This window comes from Zonotrichia leucophrys, chromosome 3 (assembly GCF_028769735.1).
Source record: "Zonotrichia leucophrys gambelii isolate GWCS_2022_RI chromosome 3, RI_Zleu_2.0, whole genome shotgun sequence".
Taxonomy (NCBI): Eukaryota; Metazoa; Chordata; class Aves; order Passeriformes; family Passerellidae; genus Zonotrichia; species Zonotrichia leucophrys.
The window spans coordinates 22,268,144-22,285,732 of NC_088172.1; the positions used below are offsets into that span (position 1 = coordinate 22,268,144).

General features: G+C 36.6%; 1 protein-coding gene across 4 annotated transcripts in view; it reads right to left on the bottom strand.

Annotated features, from left to right (window-relative positions):
- The window catches only part of ARHGEF10 (Rho guanine nucleotide exchange factor 10), a 123,127-nt gene that overhangs the window by 17,150 nt on the left and 88,388 nt on the right, over nucleotides 1-17,589 (bottom strand). For 3 of the 4 annotated variants that reach the window (XM_064707616.1, XM_064707615.1, XM_064707618.1), the window contains 6 exons: nucleotides 15,897-16,024; nucleotides 15,276-15,376; nucleotides 14,235-14,356; nucleotides 10,565-10,651; nucleotides 9,029-9,252; nucleotides 7,801-7,958 (listed from right to left, as the gene is read on the bottom strand). In XM_064707616.1, the coding sequence (XP_064563686.1) occupies nucleotides 7,801-7,958; nucleotides 9,029-9,252; nucleotides 10,565-10,651; nucleotides 14,235-14,356; nucleotides 15,276-15,376; nucleotides 15,897-16,024 (820 nt within the window). The remainder of the gene's footprint in view (nucleotides 1-7,800; nucleotides 7,959-9,028; nucleotides 9,253-10,564; nucleotides 10,652-14,234; nucleotides 14,357-15,275; nucleotides 15,377-15,896; nucleotides 16,025-17,589) is intronic. The other variant, XM_064707617.1, reaches the window with a different exon arrangement.

Sequence of the window (17,589 nt, forward strand, 5' to 3'; positions counted from 1 at the left end):
TGCTATGGTCACTCTCAATTGCCATCTCTTTGAACCAAGGACTAGGAGATTATTTATCCCCAAATTTAAGAACCAGCAACATAGGCTTCTTGAAACAGTTGTTGCTTTCTCTTTTATACCTACAAATTGACATGTTAGTACATCAATAATAATTTTAATGTTTTCGTTTTAGTTTATATATTGCAAGTGCTCACTGCATATAGTCTCAAAGATGACATTTCTATACATTATGATTTATTAATAATATAAAAATCTGTTAAAAGTAACTGGGTTTTACACTGAGACACAATATTTCAAAAAGCACCATTTCTTCATTGAAAAGCCTTCTTCCTGCACAAGCTGCAGAAAAGTTGTTTACTTTTCTGACACTGTTTTCTACTCAGTAACTACTGAAATTTTGATTGATGAGACCAAAGTAAACAGATCTTTAGGCAAGCACGTAAGTACAATTTTTTTCCTTTCCCTCCTGAAAACAAGTGCATCTTCTTTTATTTGCTTAGAGAACAGAGGCACAAAATTTCCTGCTTCACCAATCACAGCAGCAACAACAATAATGAAAAGCCTCAGTTCTGGAGTAATTCTCAAAATTTCTGTCATCTGTGAGATACAACCTTCGCTGAGTCATTCTCAGGATGTGGCTCTCTTCTGAAAGCATCTTTGTAGAAGTGACATTTAGTTTCAGGCTGTCAAAATAATCTTCATTATTTTAGTTTGCCTTGAGAAGAGTGCTTCCAGTTATTAGCCTGCAAACTCTCCCAGTAATGTCAGAGTCACTGTGTTCTCTATGACTCATATGCACTATTAGTAATAAACAAACTTTTGGAGAAGTTCCATTCTTTAGCAACCACACTACCCCCAAATTCAATTCTAAACTGGAGGCTGCCCTTACTCTGACTGCTGCAAGCACTGCAGGCAGTGCAGAGCCTTCAGAGAGTGAAGCTGCACACGTGTGTGTCACAATTTTTATTGTGCAAGGGATGCTGACTGCAGAAGTTTAACAAAAATCTGTACATAGCACCATTGCTAGGGATAAACCCAGGATAATTCTGCTACAGTATTCCTAAGGATAAGGACTATGAGTTTGGGCAAGAAGCAGACATGCTGAGCAAAAAGCTATCTTTTTTAGTTATATTTTCACACTGAAAAAACCAATAACATAAAACAAAAGTTCACAGAACTTGACAAGTCTTTCTCTTAAATACATTCAAAGCATACATTAATTTGTGTATAAAGCATAGCTGATACTGAAACAACAGGAAAACAAGGATTTTCAGGATCTCAGCTGTGGACTCATTTACATTTGGCTCAAATTAAATTTCAAACATCTAATGTGCTTCTTTCTTTCCTTAAATCTGGACCTTTATGCCCTGAAGTTCCATGTAACTCCTGAGATGACTAAGCATTAAGCCTTATTAATAATTTCCATCAATGTAAGAATTGCTTTCAATACTATCAATGTTATAAATGCCATCTGAGTAATGAATATCTGATTCAACATATAGACCTAAAAACCTCACAAAACCATTTTCTGTTGGTGTGTGTGTTAACGCTGTAATTGACAATCCAGTTTAGGAGTTCCATAAGATTGGATACAAAGAAGGTGAGATAGAGGCCTCATCTCTGCCACAATTTCTTGAAAAAAAAGCCTGAAATCCCACTTGATGCATCAGCCCAGGAAAGATGCAAAGCTTACCACTCTACCCTATGACCCTAGTCATGTGTTAAGGCTATTCTCTGGTGCTTTTTTATTTCCTACTGCAAACACTGATGTCTTCTAGATCAGACAGCATCTGAGACAGAGAGGAGAAAAAAAAGGGAGGAGGGGACATTCTCTGGTCTAGTAATTAGAATAGTATTCAAAGGATGTGTCAGCTGTGTTCTAGGCCCTGCCTCAGTGAATGACTCATTAATTATACAAAGTGGAATGGCACCAGGAGGACAAATTAAGCCCTGTGCATCTCCTTTCATTTTGTGGCGGCCAGGGAAATCTCTTGAGAGTGGAAAGCATGGGTAAAAATCCACTCAAGCAAGGCAAGGGATTAAGCCTGATAATGCAACGTACTTCTGTAAATGCTTTAACCACAGGCTGCTGGCTAAAAGTAAGATCACAACCTCATTTTGCTGACCAAGACTTTTATCATCCATCTCCAAAAGTACTTATCAAGTCTGTGTCTAGCTCACAAGTGGTTTAACACTAACAAAATCACACTTTGAACAAAACATAATACTCTTCCTGCCTCTCTCCAGACCTCAGCAGACCCTGTTCAATATCTGCCTGCACAGACTTCATGTTTGACACTGGCTATTTCATGTTATCTGTCTGACCCAATGTCCCTTGCTTCTAAAATCTAAGGGAAAAGAAGCATTATCTCTATCTGACTTGTGTAAACACCTGCAAATTCAAGACATGCTTATGTGAGTAGTTTCAACAACTGGCAATATCCAGGTACTTAAAATTAGTCACAGCACTTGCAAATAGATAAGGAATAGCTTCATTTGATGCTATAAAATCCTTTGCTAGTTACTGATTAAAATAGGTTTATTTTTTCCTGGCAAAAGAGAAAAGAAGCAAGAAATAGAAACCAAGATAAAACTTTTGCCAACAGAATCTCAAGGCATGTCTCATGAGGATATGAATTGAAGGTACAGCTGCTTCAGAAAAGAGATGTGTCTACAAAATCTGAGAACAGGGTCAAGATAGAAATTAATACAGGAGTTTCTGGAAATTAGATGTCATATATTTGTGCTGTATATAAGATGTCTGATATTTGCATATTAGATAAGTATTTAAAAAAACTGAAGACAGATTTTATACTAATAGATATGTGTTATGCCATTGTGTTATGCCACTATTTTTAATACTCTTTGTAACTTATGTTTCTCCAGAAGTTACATGCCATAGTTTATACACCAGTGTTGAACTGTATCTTGAAATGCATATATCAGGCTGTTTAGGTGCATCAAAGTAAGGTCTCTAATTCTCATAAAATATTTCTAAGACTTCAATGAAAAAGGACATTATTTCCAGTAGCGCATTTTATTATTAGTTTTTTTTATTTTTAAATTAATTTTTAAAATTAGTTATCTTCCTATCTGATTAAATTTGAGTGAATAGAAGAAGTTTTAAAACAATGTCCATTTTATAGGAAAAGTTTTAAAACAATGTTTATTTTATCCTTCTATGGTTTGTTTCCACAAAACCCAGTGAAGGAAATAAAACTACTTTACAATAATTTAGAAGAATAGGGTTCCTATTATTTATTTATAAATATTTTGACTATTTAGTACTTTTAAAAATTGTAATTAGTTGGTGCACTCAGGTCTTCATATGTGATAACCTTTTAACATACAGTTTATTTCCTCAGAAAGTCTTTTCAAAGTTTGTAGTGGTCTTGCCTCCCTTTATGCTTTCAGTCAAGCTGAACCGAGCAAGCGCTTTTGTTGACAGCTTCCTCTCTTGCTTAGCAGCACCATTGATGCCTTCAACAGAGCTGCCAGCACAGCCCTGGGAACAGCAGGTCTTGGTTCATTAGTGCAGTGGAGCACAAACATTTTTTCCATCACATGGTACATAACCCAGCACTGTGGAGGAGTAAAATGGTACCTGCAGAAGTCAAAAGTTTAGCACATTCCTTATTACTTGAAAATAAGATGAGACACTCAGGCCTGCTCTTCTAAACAATGTGTAACTAGGAATGTCCTACACTGTGCATGCATACTCATTTTTTCTCCCACATGCATCAAATTCTTCAAGCCAAAGAGCTGACAGAGCTCTTCCTACAGTTATAAAGGGGGTGGTGCTGAGGTCCTGGCATGAGATACACAAATAAGAATGAAAGCAATGTCAACACATTTTTGGTGATGAGTATTGTGTGACACTGCAAAGACAACAGTATTTTATCTCTGTTTCAGTAGCACTGCTCCTCTCCCTAACAGCTCAATACCACTGTTTATTTTTCACAGCAATACCTCTCACAATGTCTACTTGAAGTGGCAATCACATACCAGAAATCCACTCTTCAGACAAGCTAGAGCAGTACATGAATGCACTCAAGCTCTGACTTTGACATCAGCATTTTACATTCCACATATTCTTCCTTTCCTCAATTTGTCAGAGGACACAAGGGTCTTACCAAATTCATCAGGGTACCTCACCAGTCAACTACCTTGCTACTCCTTCACTGTTATAACTGTTTTCCTTACTCTTGTATTTCCTTTCAGTTTTTGTCATATTCCTTGATATTAATCCTCTGAAAATGCTCCATTGATTAGTGTCACAAAGCCTCTTTGGACAGGTAAGTAATCAAAATTTCTGACCAACTTCAGAGTTCCCCAAGTTCTTACCAGTGAAGTCTCATCTGTTCTGTGCATGGCCAAAATTGCCTCAGCTATTATTTCACTGAACCAAACTCTTACTGAACTACTGAAATATTAATTCTTCTACTTTCTGCCACAGTAATTCTGAGTTTTTATTTTCTTTTTCCTGTTTCTTTCCTGTACTCTTTACAGAACTTTATGAAAAGGAAATGTATATCAATGTCTAGGAGAAAGGAAGCTGGAACTGACTCCAGTATATCAGGAACAATACACCTATATTATATAAAGATTGTGATTTCCCTTTCCTAAGATACTTTTGTGAATGGAAGTCAAACACATGCTGACCTTTTTTGCTATTACATCACTCAGAAAACACATCTGCTGGGCTGTCTGCAATCAGCACAAAGGGGTTTTGTTATGTTTTTTAAACAAAGACAATACAACACTTTTCCCTTAACCTCTTCTAAGCATGTTTTGCATGGAAATATTAACTCAGCCCGAGGCAAACACTAAAGGCAGAATTTTTCAGACTGATAACTGTGCAAAAGAGAAATTTTACAATCTGCACCACTCCCCTTCCTATATAGAACAGCATTTAATTCACTAGCTGTCTCACAGTTTCCAAAACAAGTCTTCTCACACACATAAAGGATTAGTGAGGATATAATTATCAGGGGTACTGTTTTTACAATTAACATATTAGCTGACCTGCACCCTAGTGTTCTGATATTTTCACAAATCAGCATGTGAGCTCACATTTAAGAGCCAAGTAGGTTTTATGGTATCAGCACCTCAGGACCTGCTTTCAGTTTGTTTTCAAATACATTAAATTATGTATTTTTAAATACTTAAAATACTAAAAAGTACTTAAATACTTTTTACCTCATGTGTGAAAGTATATGGATATAGAGGTCTCTCACTAAAATATGACTACCCTGCAAAAAGGAAGTTGTGCACCTCCTACTTTCCCACTAACACGGCATTTGCTCCTTGGTTTACTGTACAGACTTCTCAGTTTCCATTTTTTACTACTTCAAGACAAGATTTTCTGCAGCCAGAGCACTCTGGATGCTGTTGATCTGACATAGATCTCTAGTGAACAAAGTCAGAAAAAAAGCACTTGCTGTTTGTAAACAAACATAATGGATATTTACATGCACTGACCTCTCTGAGAACAAGTGGAGAAATTAGAGCTTTTTGGGTAAATGACACAAATGACACAAATCATGGGTCTCTGACTACACAGAGTAAGGCATCGAGCTTCAGTGACTGAACTGATCCACACAGTTTCTGCCCAGGGAGGAAGTCAAAAGGACCCCAACTCTATCACAGACTGTGAGATAAGATTTTCATCCTAGAAGAAGGATTATCCTTTCTCATTCACGGAATCCTGTAACAAACATTTTTCCTGGGCATCTAACAGTATTTGTACTTCTCAGGCTTCAAATCAAGATGTAATGCAGATATTTCACAATTCAAATATTTCACATTCACTTTAAAATCTTTACTTAATCTCCTTTATGATGACAGACCAAAACCCAAGCTGAAGTGGCTGAAAAGTAACCTCCTCTGCATAAGAGAAGGCACCCCTGATGAATTGCACAAAGCTCCTCAGAGGCTGCATTCCCCCTCCCTCCCATTTCACTGCCTGGATTCCTTTGTTTGGTAAATAGGTCAGTGCTCATAAAAACACCCCTCCAGGGCTGAGTGCCTCACATAACCACAGCAGCCAACAGAAGGAAGATGGATGCTAACATGGCAGCAGCTGAATCACACAACTTCCACGGGGCATGGAGAACTGAAATAAGCCACACTGACCAAGCAGTAAGGAGAGGGATTACAAGATTAAATGACAAGAGTCAGAAAAATATCATCATTTCTCATCTCAAAGTTCCAGTGACCATGACTCTGACAAACTCTATGAACATCTCACTGCCCCAAACCAGTGTCTTCAGAAGAAGACAAGCAGAGTATGCTACGATCCTGATCAATGCAACTACCTCCATTCTCATAACCAGACTCTAATGCCATCTGGTTAACAGCTCTGCCCCACCTCTGACATTCTCTGTAGATATGAAACCCATGAATCCTTTCTTAGCTATACTGCCAAGGATGTCAGTTGTGTTTTTGAAGTGGTCTTTTGTGGAAGAAGTTGAGTGATAGTAATTGCAGCCTTAACACAGCTTAAATACACCAACACCTTTCAGAGAAGATGACAGATTCACTTTAATACCCCTCCCAGGTATGTAGAGAAACTGAAATACCAAAAATATGAATCTAGGATCAAGACCTCATTCCTGTACCTCAAAAGCAAAGTAAAAAAAAAAACCACCATTCAGTGGTAAAAAAAAAAATGTTTTAAAGGGAACTGAAATCTAATGCCTGGCTTTGGATCAGAGACAACAGCTCAACAGGAAACCTACTGGGTTGAAGACAACAACTGGACAAAGGAAGTCTCTTTCCCAGCACTTTTTCCCAGATCCTTTGTTGCTTGGGAAAAAAAAAAAAAAAAAAAAAAAGCATCCTGTACCTTTCCCAAACAAGCTCTTTATATGATCTAACAGTGAGTTTGGTTCCTCAGTTAGGGACTGGCAGGATTTAGTAGCCAAGGTACAGTGGCACACAAATGCAGCTGAACTGTTCACAGGGCTCACCTCTTTAGAGAAGCATGACAACCATCATTACTGCAGCTCACACAAACAAGGCAGGTCTCTGCTGGCTCTGTACCTTGCAAGGTTAGGAGTCTCAGTGCTAACATTTCACTTAAACTAAGGTTTCAAACCTTGAGCAAAGCATCACTGATTTTGAACTGAATCACTATATATATATATATGCAATACTGCAGGGAATTTAGTGAGATGTACTGGAAGCACCCGAACCAGCCCTGGAAAAGACAGCTGTGGTTCAGAAAATGTGCTGGGATTCTCCTTTATTCAAATTATTTTAGCCAATTATTTAGCTAGATACAAAACAACAAACTGTGATGCTAATAGAAAAAGGAGGCCTACATAAAATACATGAACTGCACACATAGGAAAGACTTGTGCCACCTGTACAGTAAAAATGGGGTTGCCATTTTAAATTAGATATACAGAAATCTCTACCAATAGGGGATTTCTGCATTTCATAAACACCAATACTTGATAGTGGAGAGAAATAAGTATTGTGCTGTGTAAAATACTGAGTACTGCTGTTAGCACATAAATTTCTGGACTCTTGCAACACTGAAGACTTCAAGGTCTCAGCTAAGGGGGAAAACCAATTGTCACATGCATGTATGGTAAAAGTGGGAACAGTATCCTACTGTATTTCAAAAAGAGCCAACAAGTCTCTTCAGACGTACTGGAAAGAGCAGTAATCCTAGTTCAGCAGATTTACAAAGAATTTTCAGAAAATACATTAGTGGAAAATTACTTCTGCCAAAATACACTGACATGTCAGTTCCTCAGGATGCCATCAAATCATATCACTATGCAGCATTACCTTCTGCTTTTGTGTAGATTGAGACATTTCCATTTACCAAGCCAGCAAACAAGTACTGAGACCTGTATGTTAAGCTCATAACAGTTGATTTCTCAGGAGTGAAGAAGTGTTGAAGTCGAATTTTCTTTGAGCCTTGGCAACTTTTGTAAATAGAAATGCTATAGAAAGAAGCAAGAAGAAACAGACCTGTGAAATTATGCTTTACATAGTTCTTGCTAGAATATGCAAAAGAGAAGTTTAAAATAAAATATTGGGGGAAAGAGGACTTTTTCCTTCAATTCTTGACACCCCAGAATGTCTGCGTAGACAACTTGCAATTACTTAACATTGACATATGACAACACATTCATATTATCTTGTCTGCAGAAACACTTATTCAAAAAAGAGACATAATAAAAACTCTGCTCAAAGTACTTATTATGAGTCTTTCTAAAACTTTAATTAGTTAAAAAACTATTTATATATATTATGTGGAGAACTAGGGAGAAGAAACGAAAAACTCACTACCAGACATCACTTACACATAAAATTTCCACAATTCCTATTGATTGTTACAATGGGTATGGTAAGAATATTGTCAAATTTAGAATTAAATCACTGACTTCTAGAAACGGCACCTTCCTTGGAAAATTTTGTTCTCCTTCATTTATACTGGTTACAAACACCTTCAAAAATCACATGTAGTTACACACTTATGGCCTCAGTAACTATAACAAGATCTGTTTGCTAACTGACCTATAAATTAAGAACATGTAGCCTTTTTCTTCAACACAAATCATGGCTCTGTAGGCCATCAGTTCAAAGACAGCGAAGTAATTCATGTCAATAGTAAACAGCAATTTTTTTTTCATGTGACAAATCCTGCACAAATGACAGGGCAGAAGATTAATGGACTCCTCTCTGCCATTCTGAAAATTTTCCAATACCTGAAGATTATCTTGTAATGTTACAAAAGCAGTATTTATATATTTCAGATATGATTAACTAATCTTCTTTCATCAATAAGATGCCCTACTTTAATTTCAAATACCACACGGTATAATTTTAAATACTGTAGAGTGCATTTTATGCTTGATTTAAGTGGAAAGAATACCTTGAGGTCATTGGATAACTCTTGAATACTTTTTTAAAAAGTAAACATTTTCTTAGAAGTATCTCACACAATTTTGCTATAGAATAGCAAACTTAATCAATAAATCATACACATTACACCAAAACCAAGAATCACCTTCCTTCTTCCATGCCAAGGCAAATAGTAGGCACATTAGAAGTTTTTGCAAGAACATTTTCAGAGTCTGGAGCTTTGTTTTGCTCTTTCAGCTTCTCCTCCTCTGGTATGTAGACCATGCAGAGAATCCGTGATTCCACATTGAAGCACTCAATAACCTTGGGGCCTGAGCTTTGAAATGAGACTATTGCAACCTGGCCCATCTGATTAGTACAGCTGCCAATCTGAAATGAAAAAAAGAAAACTGGAAAAAGGCACAACAGACCATGACTGATATCTGTCTCCAGGAAGATGAACAAGTACAAGAAGGAATGACTGGAATGTTAACTGAAGAGTGCATCTCAAGTTATATGTGCATTAAGACATAAGAGAATAATTCAGCACAAATACAAAATATATCAAAACATTATACATATAAACTTGCCTTCTACACTCACAAAAAAAAAAGTTTTTAAAGCAGGAATAATATTATGGCCTATTCTGATATCTGACTCAAATGTATATACATTACATAATGCAATTACTGTAAGTATCTGTGCAACATGTTATTTTAATAACTGATGCTCTAATTGTCTCAGGTTCTTTTGAAACAGGTAATATAGCTGAGGCCTGTCCTTTGCACAGTAACAGCCCTACAAAGAAATGCTCCATCCCAAAAGAAAGTCTTGTAAACTTGCTGATACAGAAGCCTAAATTTATCCCTGATCCAGAACTAAGTATCATGAACATATCCATAAACTTGCACATTTTAGGGATTAGAGAGAAGTAAAAAAATCTACCCAAGCACAGTACATGCTTTTGTATAGTAACTCTTTCTGTTTATACGAAATAAAATAGGAAAGAGAAAGAAAGAACATTTTGTAGCAGCAGAAAGATTTAATTTGTATGTTTTTGTAACTACTGTTTACAAATGCAAAGACAAAAGGAAATTATGAGTTGCCTTGAAAAAAACCACTAAGAGAAGCTATTTTTAACTTTTAATTTGCAAGGGTTCCCTTAAAATTTCAGTATTGTGTTAAATAGAAAAGCTCCTGAAATCATTAGCTTGCCTTTTTTTTTTTTTTCTTTTATGAAGAGCTTCTATCCACCTCATTTATTTCTGCTGGAATATCTGCATGTCTGGGGTCATAGCAATATGCAGAGTAAGTTTTTTCCTATGCACATTTAAACAGATTATTTTTGGCTAAAACAGTATTGAAATACAAAACCAGACAGTAGGACAGCGTAAGCTCATACAGGTTTTAGCAGCAATTGTTACAAATTAGCACATAACTCCCTTCTGAATGTGCTCAGCGCTTTGGAATTCGTTCTGTGCTGCACAAATCACACACACTTAACTGACACCCTACAGAGACCAGCAAGATCACATGGGCAAATTAGCAGCTAACCTTTTAAACAAATAAACAAAGAGAAAAAAACAGCCCAGCATTTCTTTCATACCTACACATTGTCAAAAGTCACAAAAAGCAATGGAAAGAAACAGGAGACAACCACTTTCAGATTTTACTTTGGGTAGAGTGTAAAGATTACACTTACCCAAAGAAAGCCATGTTCCACAGCACAGGAATCTGACTCTGTTTCTCCAGCAAGGTATGGCTCAGGATTATAAGCAGCACATTCAACCTTCAAGGAGAGGAAAAGAGAGCTGTTAGCACATTAGAAAAATACGCCTGTTTCTGTCTATTTTAGTTTGCAATTAACTGAAGCATTTAAGGGTATGAAAGAATCTCATAAAACAAGGAGTCAGTTTAGCTCACCCAGCTCCCCTTGGGCAGGGTCAGCTGCACGGATGTTGCTCCTGACACATTCCTTACCTACCCCTACAGACCTCCACAGCCAAAGACTACAAATTCTCTTTTGCTGATCTGCTCAAATGCTTCATAACTTCATGACTTTTGTTAAGATTTTTCATGTCCCCAACCTGACACCCTCCCTGATGTAATCATTAGCCTGTTACCTATCATCTCAGACACCAGGTACTTACTTCTCTTTCTCTGCAGTGTCCTTTCACAGGTAAGGCTGATATATGTCATGACCCTGCCTGAGACACCTCTTCATTAGGCTAAGTTAACATTATCATTTAATTACATATAGTTTTTTTAAACTTTTTTTTTCAAATTTTTGTTTTTAAACTTATTATTGCCACTTTTTCAACTGACATCCCTCCAGCAGATATATCAGCCTCATGTGTATATTTGAGAGCACAGAGTTTTCTCACCCAAACACACTATTCTAGGAGAGCTGGTAGCAGCACTACACCATGGTTACCTCTTCAGAAACCTGTTTCTGCACATCTCATTCATTACTGCTCTTTTTAACAATATTACATTCCTAACTAATCCTTACCTTGCTGGTCTATTAAAAATTACTTTAACAGACCAACTAAACCACCTCTTCAATCTGGATTTATGAAACTCCTAATTTCTCAGTGAGCATACCATGTGTCTGTCCTGCTGACTGTCATGCTTTTTATTTTCCTTCCCCCACCCCTCCCCCCACCCCCCAAATTATTTCTCCAGGTGCCTTGATCATTCTGAATGGTAATACTATCATTCTTGAGACTTCAACTCCCTTCCAATCTCCTGTCATCATGTTACTGTCAGTATATTAATAAAAATAGTCATGATTTTATCATGCAGGCCATTAAAAAAAAAAAAAAAACTGAAAGCAACACCAGACTCAAGGTCTATATTTAAAGTCCATCCCAACTCTGAAGATAAATCAAGCATCTATGATCTGAAAAAAAAAAAAATTTTTATGACCAATCATGGATTTCTAATTTCCCTAATATCCACTGGAATTTCATAAAGCTTATGTAAACACTTCAAAATATATAAAAGCAATTCTTAACTGTGTGGAGAATAGAAAGATTTCTAATGAGGTGTCATACTACATTTTTACACTAGATTCTCTAGAATTCAAGCTAATGTGTTCATCTTGGACATCAATGTCCTTGTGATTATATTGTAGTACTAGCGAAAACTCAGTCAGTATTAACTTAGAGTACTCAGTGAGTATTAACTCTCCATAGCCTAGCAACATCACCTCCAAACAGTGAACAATTAAAAGAAAACAAAAAACAAAACAAAAAAAATCTAAACAAAATCGAAATGAAACAAAAAAACCCCCACCAACCAACAAAAAAAAAACTCAACAAAACCAAAACAACACCACAAAACAAAGTGGCAAAAGTTAAGAGTTCTAAATTCCAAGTTTACTTAATTTTCCAAAGTGTAAAGAATTTTACAGTCTCCTTGAAGTCAGCAGGCATTACTAAGTGATTTGCCTTAGTAGAGAAACATTATTTATTCAGCAAAGCAATTCACTATATACAGATAAAAATTTGAAATCAATAGATGAAAAAAAGAGAGAGAAAAAAGAGCTTCCATGCCTGTCTTAGCATGTCTCATTTAACACATGCTGAAGCTATCTACTTCTAGTGATTTACAGTAGCTGTGGCAATGAAATAAATCACTAGTGAAAAATAAGACAGTCTGCATGTTGGATATTTCCCAGGCTCCTTGTTACACCTTGTGTCACTTTGCATCTTAGTCAAAAGTGATGTTTTTTCCATAGTTAAACCCTGATAGTTTAGCTCTCAGTCTTGACAGAAGCCCGGGATATAAACGTGCTCCGATGTCTCCCTACACCAGTGGGCAGCCTGAGCAGCACACAGGGAGCCAGCAAACAGGATTAGCCCAGCAAAGCTCCTCTTCCCAGCCTCAGCTGGGGCTGGAGAGCCAAACTGCAGCTGAGGCTGCAGTAATACTTAAGTCATATTTTCCAGTATCATCAAGGATTTGGGAGAATCAGGAATGATACCTGGGCTCACACCCACATTACTTTAGGAGCTGCAAAACTGGCAAAGTTAGCCCAGGGCTGAGGCCAATATTGTCACACACTCTGCTCTCCTGAGGTGACCAAGGCAAAGACCTCAGCCAACTGTAAAGGTGACAAACTTCCCTTTCCTTTCAAAATAAGAAGACTCTGTTCTAACTTGATTACAGTAGTTGAGCCTGGGCCTTCACTGATTCTGGCAAACATTTTCAGGACTTACAAATGGCTGGGCTCTAAGGAAATACATACATGATTTAAGTTTCTGAAAAAATTTTGAAATAGCAGGTTATTTCATCAGTGATGACTTTAGAAAGTAAACCTCAGAAAAAGCTGTTTAATAAGACAAGCATGACTGGTTGTATGGGAAATCAGAGAGTTTCAGTAAAGTTTAGCTGCTCTGAAAGCCAATATCAGAGGAATAGACTGTCTTAGCACCATTACACATTCCTACTGCATTTTGAACCACCAATTATTTTCCCCCAATATCCAATTTGTACACTCACATGCGAAGTGAAGCTGTCAGCTGAGCTTCTCTCCTGTGTAGGCTGTTCTAGCAGTGAGGGCCTGCAGACTCACCTCTTTAAGCAGCACCAATGGAATGACATTAACTTAACTTTGGGATTCTATCCATACATGCACAATTTCATTTCCATTACTCTTTTTGCAAAAGACTTACTGACTGGTGGTCAATAAGAAATCCTATTGGTACACTGGAAAAACAGCATCCAGCACTCTTCCCTTTCATCTATTGGTTTGGTATTGTACTTATTTTCATCATCAGCGACAGTGGTCAATAAGGCTTCAAACGGACACACTGCTTTAGGAAATGAACCATTAAGATAATGTCTGTATCACTGTTCAGAATATGACATTTTACATAAAATTTCATGAAACATAATTTAAAAAAATATTTTTTTAAATATTGTTCTCTGTGCACTGATGAAAATCAGAAATTTGAGGAGGATTTAGCATAGTTACATCAGGAAATGACAGCTTTCATGGAGATCAGATTCCTGCTCTTTGTAAGCTTTAGGTCACTTCTAAGCCCCAAACACACACTTGGAAATCTCAAGATGAACTAAAAATGCCCAACAGTTCTGTTTACACTGAGTGATTCACTTACATATGAAAGTGAATGTCATACTATGTAAAAAAACAAACATTATTTTCCTTAGTGCCTCAAAGATTGCAGTATTTTGCATTCTTGTGACTCTTCTGGACCTTTAATTGCTAATGGCCTTAAACCAAGGTAGCTGCTCAAGAGAAGTAACAGATGTGAACTAACCGATGTATTTACAATATAGTATTCTTGAGAAATTATATCACACAAGAAAACCTAATTGCAATCTCATATCAAAATCCAATTCACCTTAAACTCCTGTTGCTTGGCCATCATCACTGGCATGTGTCTAACAAGGAGAGGATGTTTTTCCTTTTTGATTTGATTCCCATCATCTTCTATGCAGAACCAACCTAACAGGTTATCCTCTGCTGTAATGGAAAGAAAAAACAATAAACACTTCACAATCCTTTCACTGAATAATCACTTCCACCTTTCCACAGAAACAGAAAAGGATTCTGTCAGGATGAATCAATACAAATCAGGCTGTTCTTATGCCATAGATGCATAAATGACAACATAAAACTGTGAGCAAAAATTCAATTGAATTGATTACATACATACTGGTAATATAAAAAAAGAACATCTTACATTAGCAAAATGTTAAGGGTAGTCTCTTAATGATCTTGTAAATTGAGTACTGAAAGAGGAAAACACACATCAAACCTCTCCTCAAGACTCTAAGAAATCTGTTTGTTGAACAGCATTTCTCTGCCTGTTTAAGAAACATCACTACCAGCTGCCAGTTATCATAATTATCAGGATCCTTGTCCTGGAGTGATGGAAACATCCATTCCCTCTTCTTTTTTGTTATTTAGCTTGTCTTCCACAAGACATCACAAAAGCACTTTATTTTGACTATGTGCTGGTGAAACTTGCTTTCAAGCAAGTTAATGTTTCTCAACTTAAGCATTGAAAAGTCCAAGTATCTTTGGAAACCTAACCCTTTGTGCAAACACAGGAGATTAATAACATCAAAGGACAGCATATTTTTATTGCTCTAACTTAGAGACTATTTGTGTTGATTTAGATGCAACAATTGATAATGAATACCAGACTTCATTAAAATACTGTTGAAAATATATTCCTTCATAATGAGTGCTCTGTTTTATCTATTTTATTACTTTGTAGTGATACACAATCACTACTATTTACTGTATTGCAATTTTAAACATCTACAGTTTTCACCAAAAAAAGGAAAATCATTCTCCAAAAAAAAAAGTATACACATTACACTGTACATTGATAGCTATTTTAACTTGTTAGGAAATTTGAGTAACTAGGAATTACCAAGGGCCAGTTTAGCCATTTGTAAATTGTTGATCCAAGACTGTTTGATGGCAGGGGTAAATGTATTGAACACAGCTGTAAAGAAAGTTGGCCGCCCAGACCTGCAGTGCAGAAAAAAAAAAAAAAGCCACCTATAAATGCATTGGGTATGAATACAGCCATGGCTAAGAATGCTGAGCAAGATGAAATTTCATTATTTTCCAATACTTAGACAAAGACTCAGCTCTGATTGAAGTGTGCAGGCTATGATATGCCATATGCTTTACATGAAATGCTCTGAGAGGAACTGGAGAAGGAATACAACAGTGACTGCTCCCTATTAGCTGTCACTGCCACAGTTCCCCTCTTGCTTCTTGCATCCAGAACTCTGGGCTGAGGAACAGGAGAAAGGGTACAGTGCTGCTCTGGAACATTAAAGCTGGGCTGAGGAATGGGAGAAAAGCAACAGTGCTGCTCTGGAGCATTAAAGCTGCCAGCATTATGGCATAAGAGCAAAATTCAGGAGCTTACTATGGAGACAGAGGGGAGGGAAGAGCTACAGATTCCCAAATCCTCACTTGTACATCTATACCTAATACATAAACCAATTCAGGAAGTTTTGTAATCAAGATTTCTACTGACTTGTCCTGTTTTCCTGGGAGTTGCAGCTGAATTCTACAGCGATCTGCTGCTCTGATTTCATCTTCTTTTTTCAAAATCAGCTTTTGTAAACCTGAGGTCCAGTCAAGGGCTACAGATTGGTTTAAGTTCTGAAAAATTAAAAAAACTAAAATTCAACACCAGCCTACCTGCCTGTTGCAATCAGCATAATAAGGTGATTCCTGCATTTAACAAACAATGACTCATGCCTTCAATTAGACCACATTTCCATTATGGATAATTTAGCCATAATTGTAAACACAGTTCAGAAATATCTGTAAAATATTTTCTAATGTAATTCATCTGAACATTTAATCTCATGTTGCTCAGTTAAATGATGCACAAATGACATTCCCAAGTGTTTGTCAAATTCAAACATGTGAATTTGTATCAGGTGTATGCACAAGCCTTTTACTTTATTCCAGCATCATGAATTCTGCTATTAAAGAAAATATTTTGAAAACATCTACAAATCATGTAGAAAATATGCTTTTGTTCAAATCTTTGAGTCAAAATGTTTAGAGAGCCATCATGAAAGATGCGTGGTCTAAATCTGTTTAAGATGCTGAAGCAATAACTACAAGGTGAGTGTTCTGTTGCAGAGAGTAAAAGCTCACCTGAATGTACAAAGCATCGAGACTAACAAGTACACAGAAGTACCCACATATCACACTTTCCACCATCAGAATTCTATGACAACTTAAGTGTTTTTCAAATATCAAGAAGCCGACCTCATTCCTCAACTACATTCCTGTAATGATCTTACACATATCTACCCTGAAACAATGACTGATTTTTAAGTTTTCAAAGTGTTGTTGCCTCTGACTGTCAGTGCAGTGCAGGCAGAAAGGGTTTTTTGTATGGTGATGGGTGAATGTCTTATGGTATATCTGTGCTATACATATTCCCAATTATGCAGATGAAATTCACTTTCTAATACTTGTGAAGCTTTTTCCAAGAACACTCTTTCCATAAATTTAATTCAGAGTACATATTTTCACCAAATGCTGTTTTATTTAATGCCTTTACTCTGAAGCCAAGATATGTCAAGTGAAACTCAGCTTTCATATATTCATACATATACACACATTTGCAACCTGTGGTGGCAGGTAGGAGTTAAAAACTACATGTAACTACATATAAAATGTATAAAAAACCAAGCAAAAAAGTAATTGTTTGAAGTCTCAAGGCTTCATGTGGTGTTAAGTCCTACATTTGTTTGCCAGAATATAAGCTAAATCAAAGGGATGTGAACAAAGTTAAAGCAAAATAGTTTCAAAATTCTTCTGAAAATCCTTTTATATTTTTGTAATTTATACTCAGCTTTAAGTACAGTTTCCCCCCAAAAGCCAGGATTATGAGCTTGGATGGGGATCAAGAGCTTCCTCAAACAACCATCCTCCTACTACCATGTCTAACTGCCAGAATCCAATTTCTTAACATCAAAATGTAATTCTGTTTCCAAGTAAGCTTATCAGCTACTGAACAAATGCAGACACTTGTAGTATCCACCTACACTTAAAAACAATAAAGAAAAGCAAGATTAGAAGGACAGCTGTAATCTATTTATAACACTTAACAGTCAACAGTAAATGCTGTTAACTAGAGGTAATACTAGATGTAAAAATTATTCCAGTTTTGCAGAGAGAACTAAAGAATGCACAAACCCCAGGAA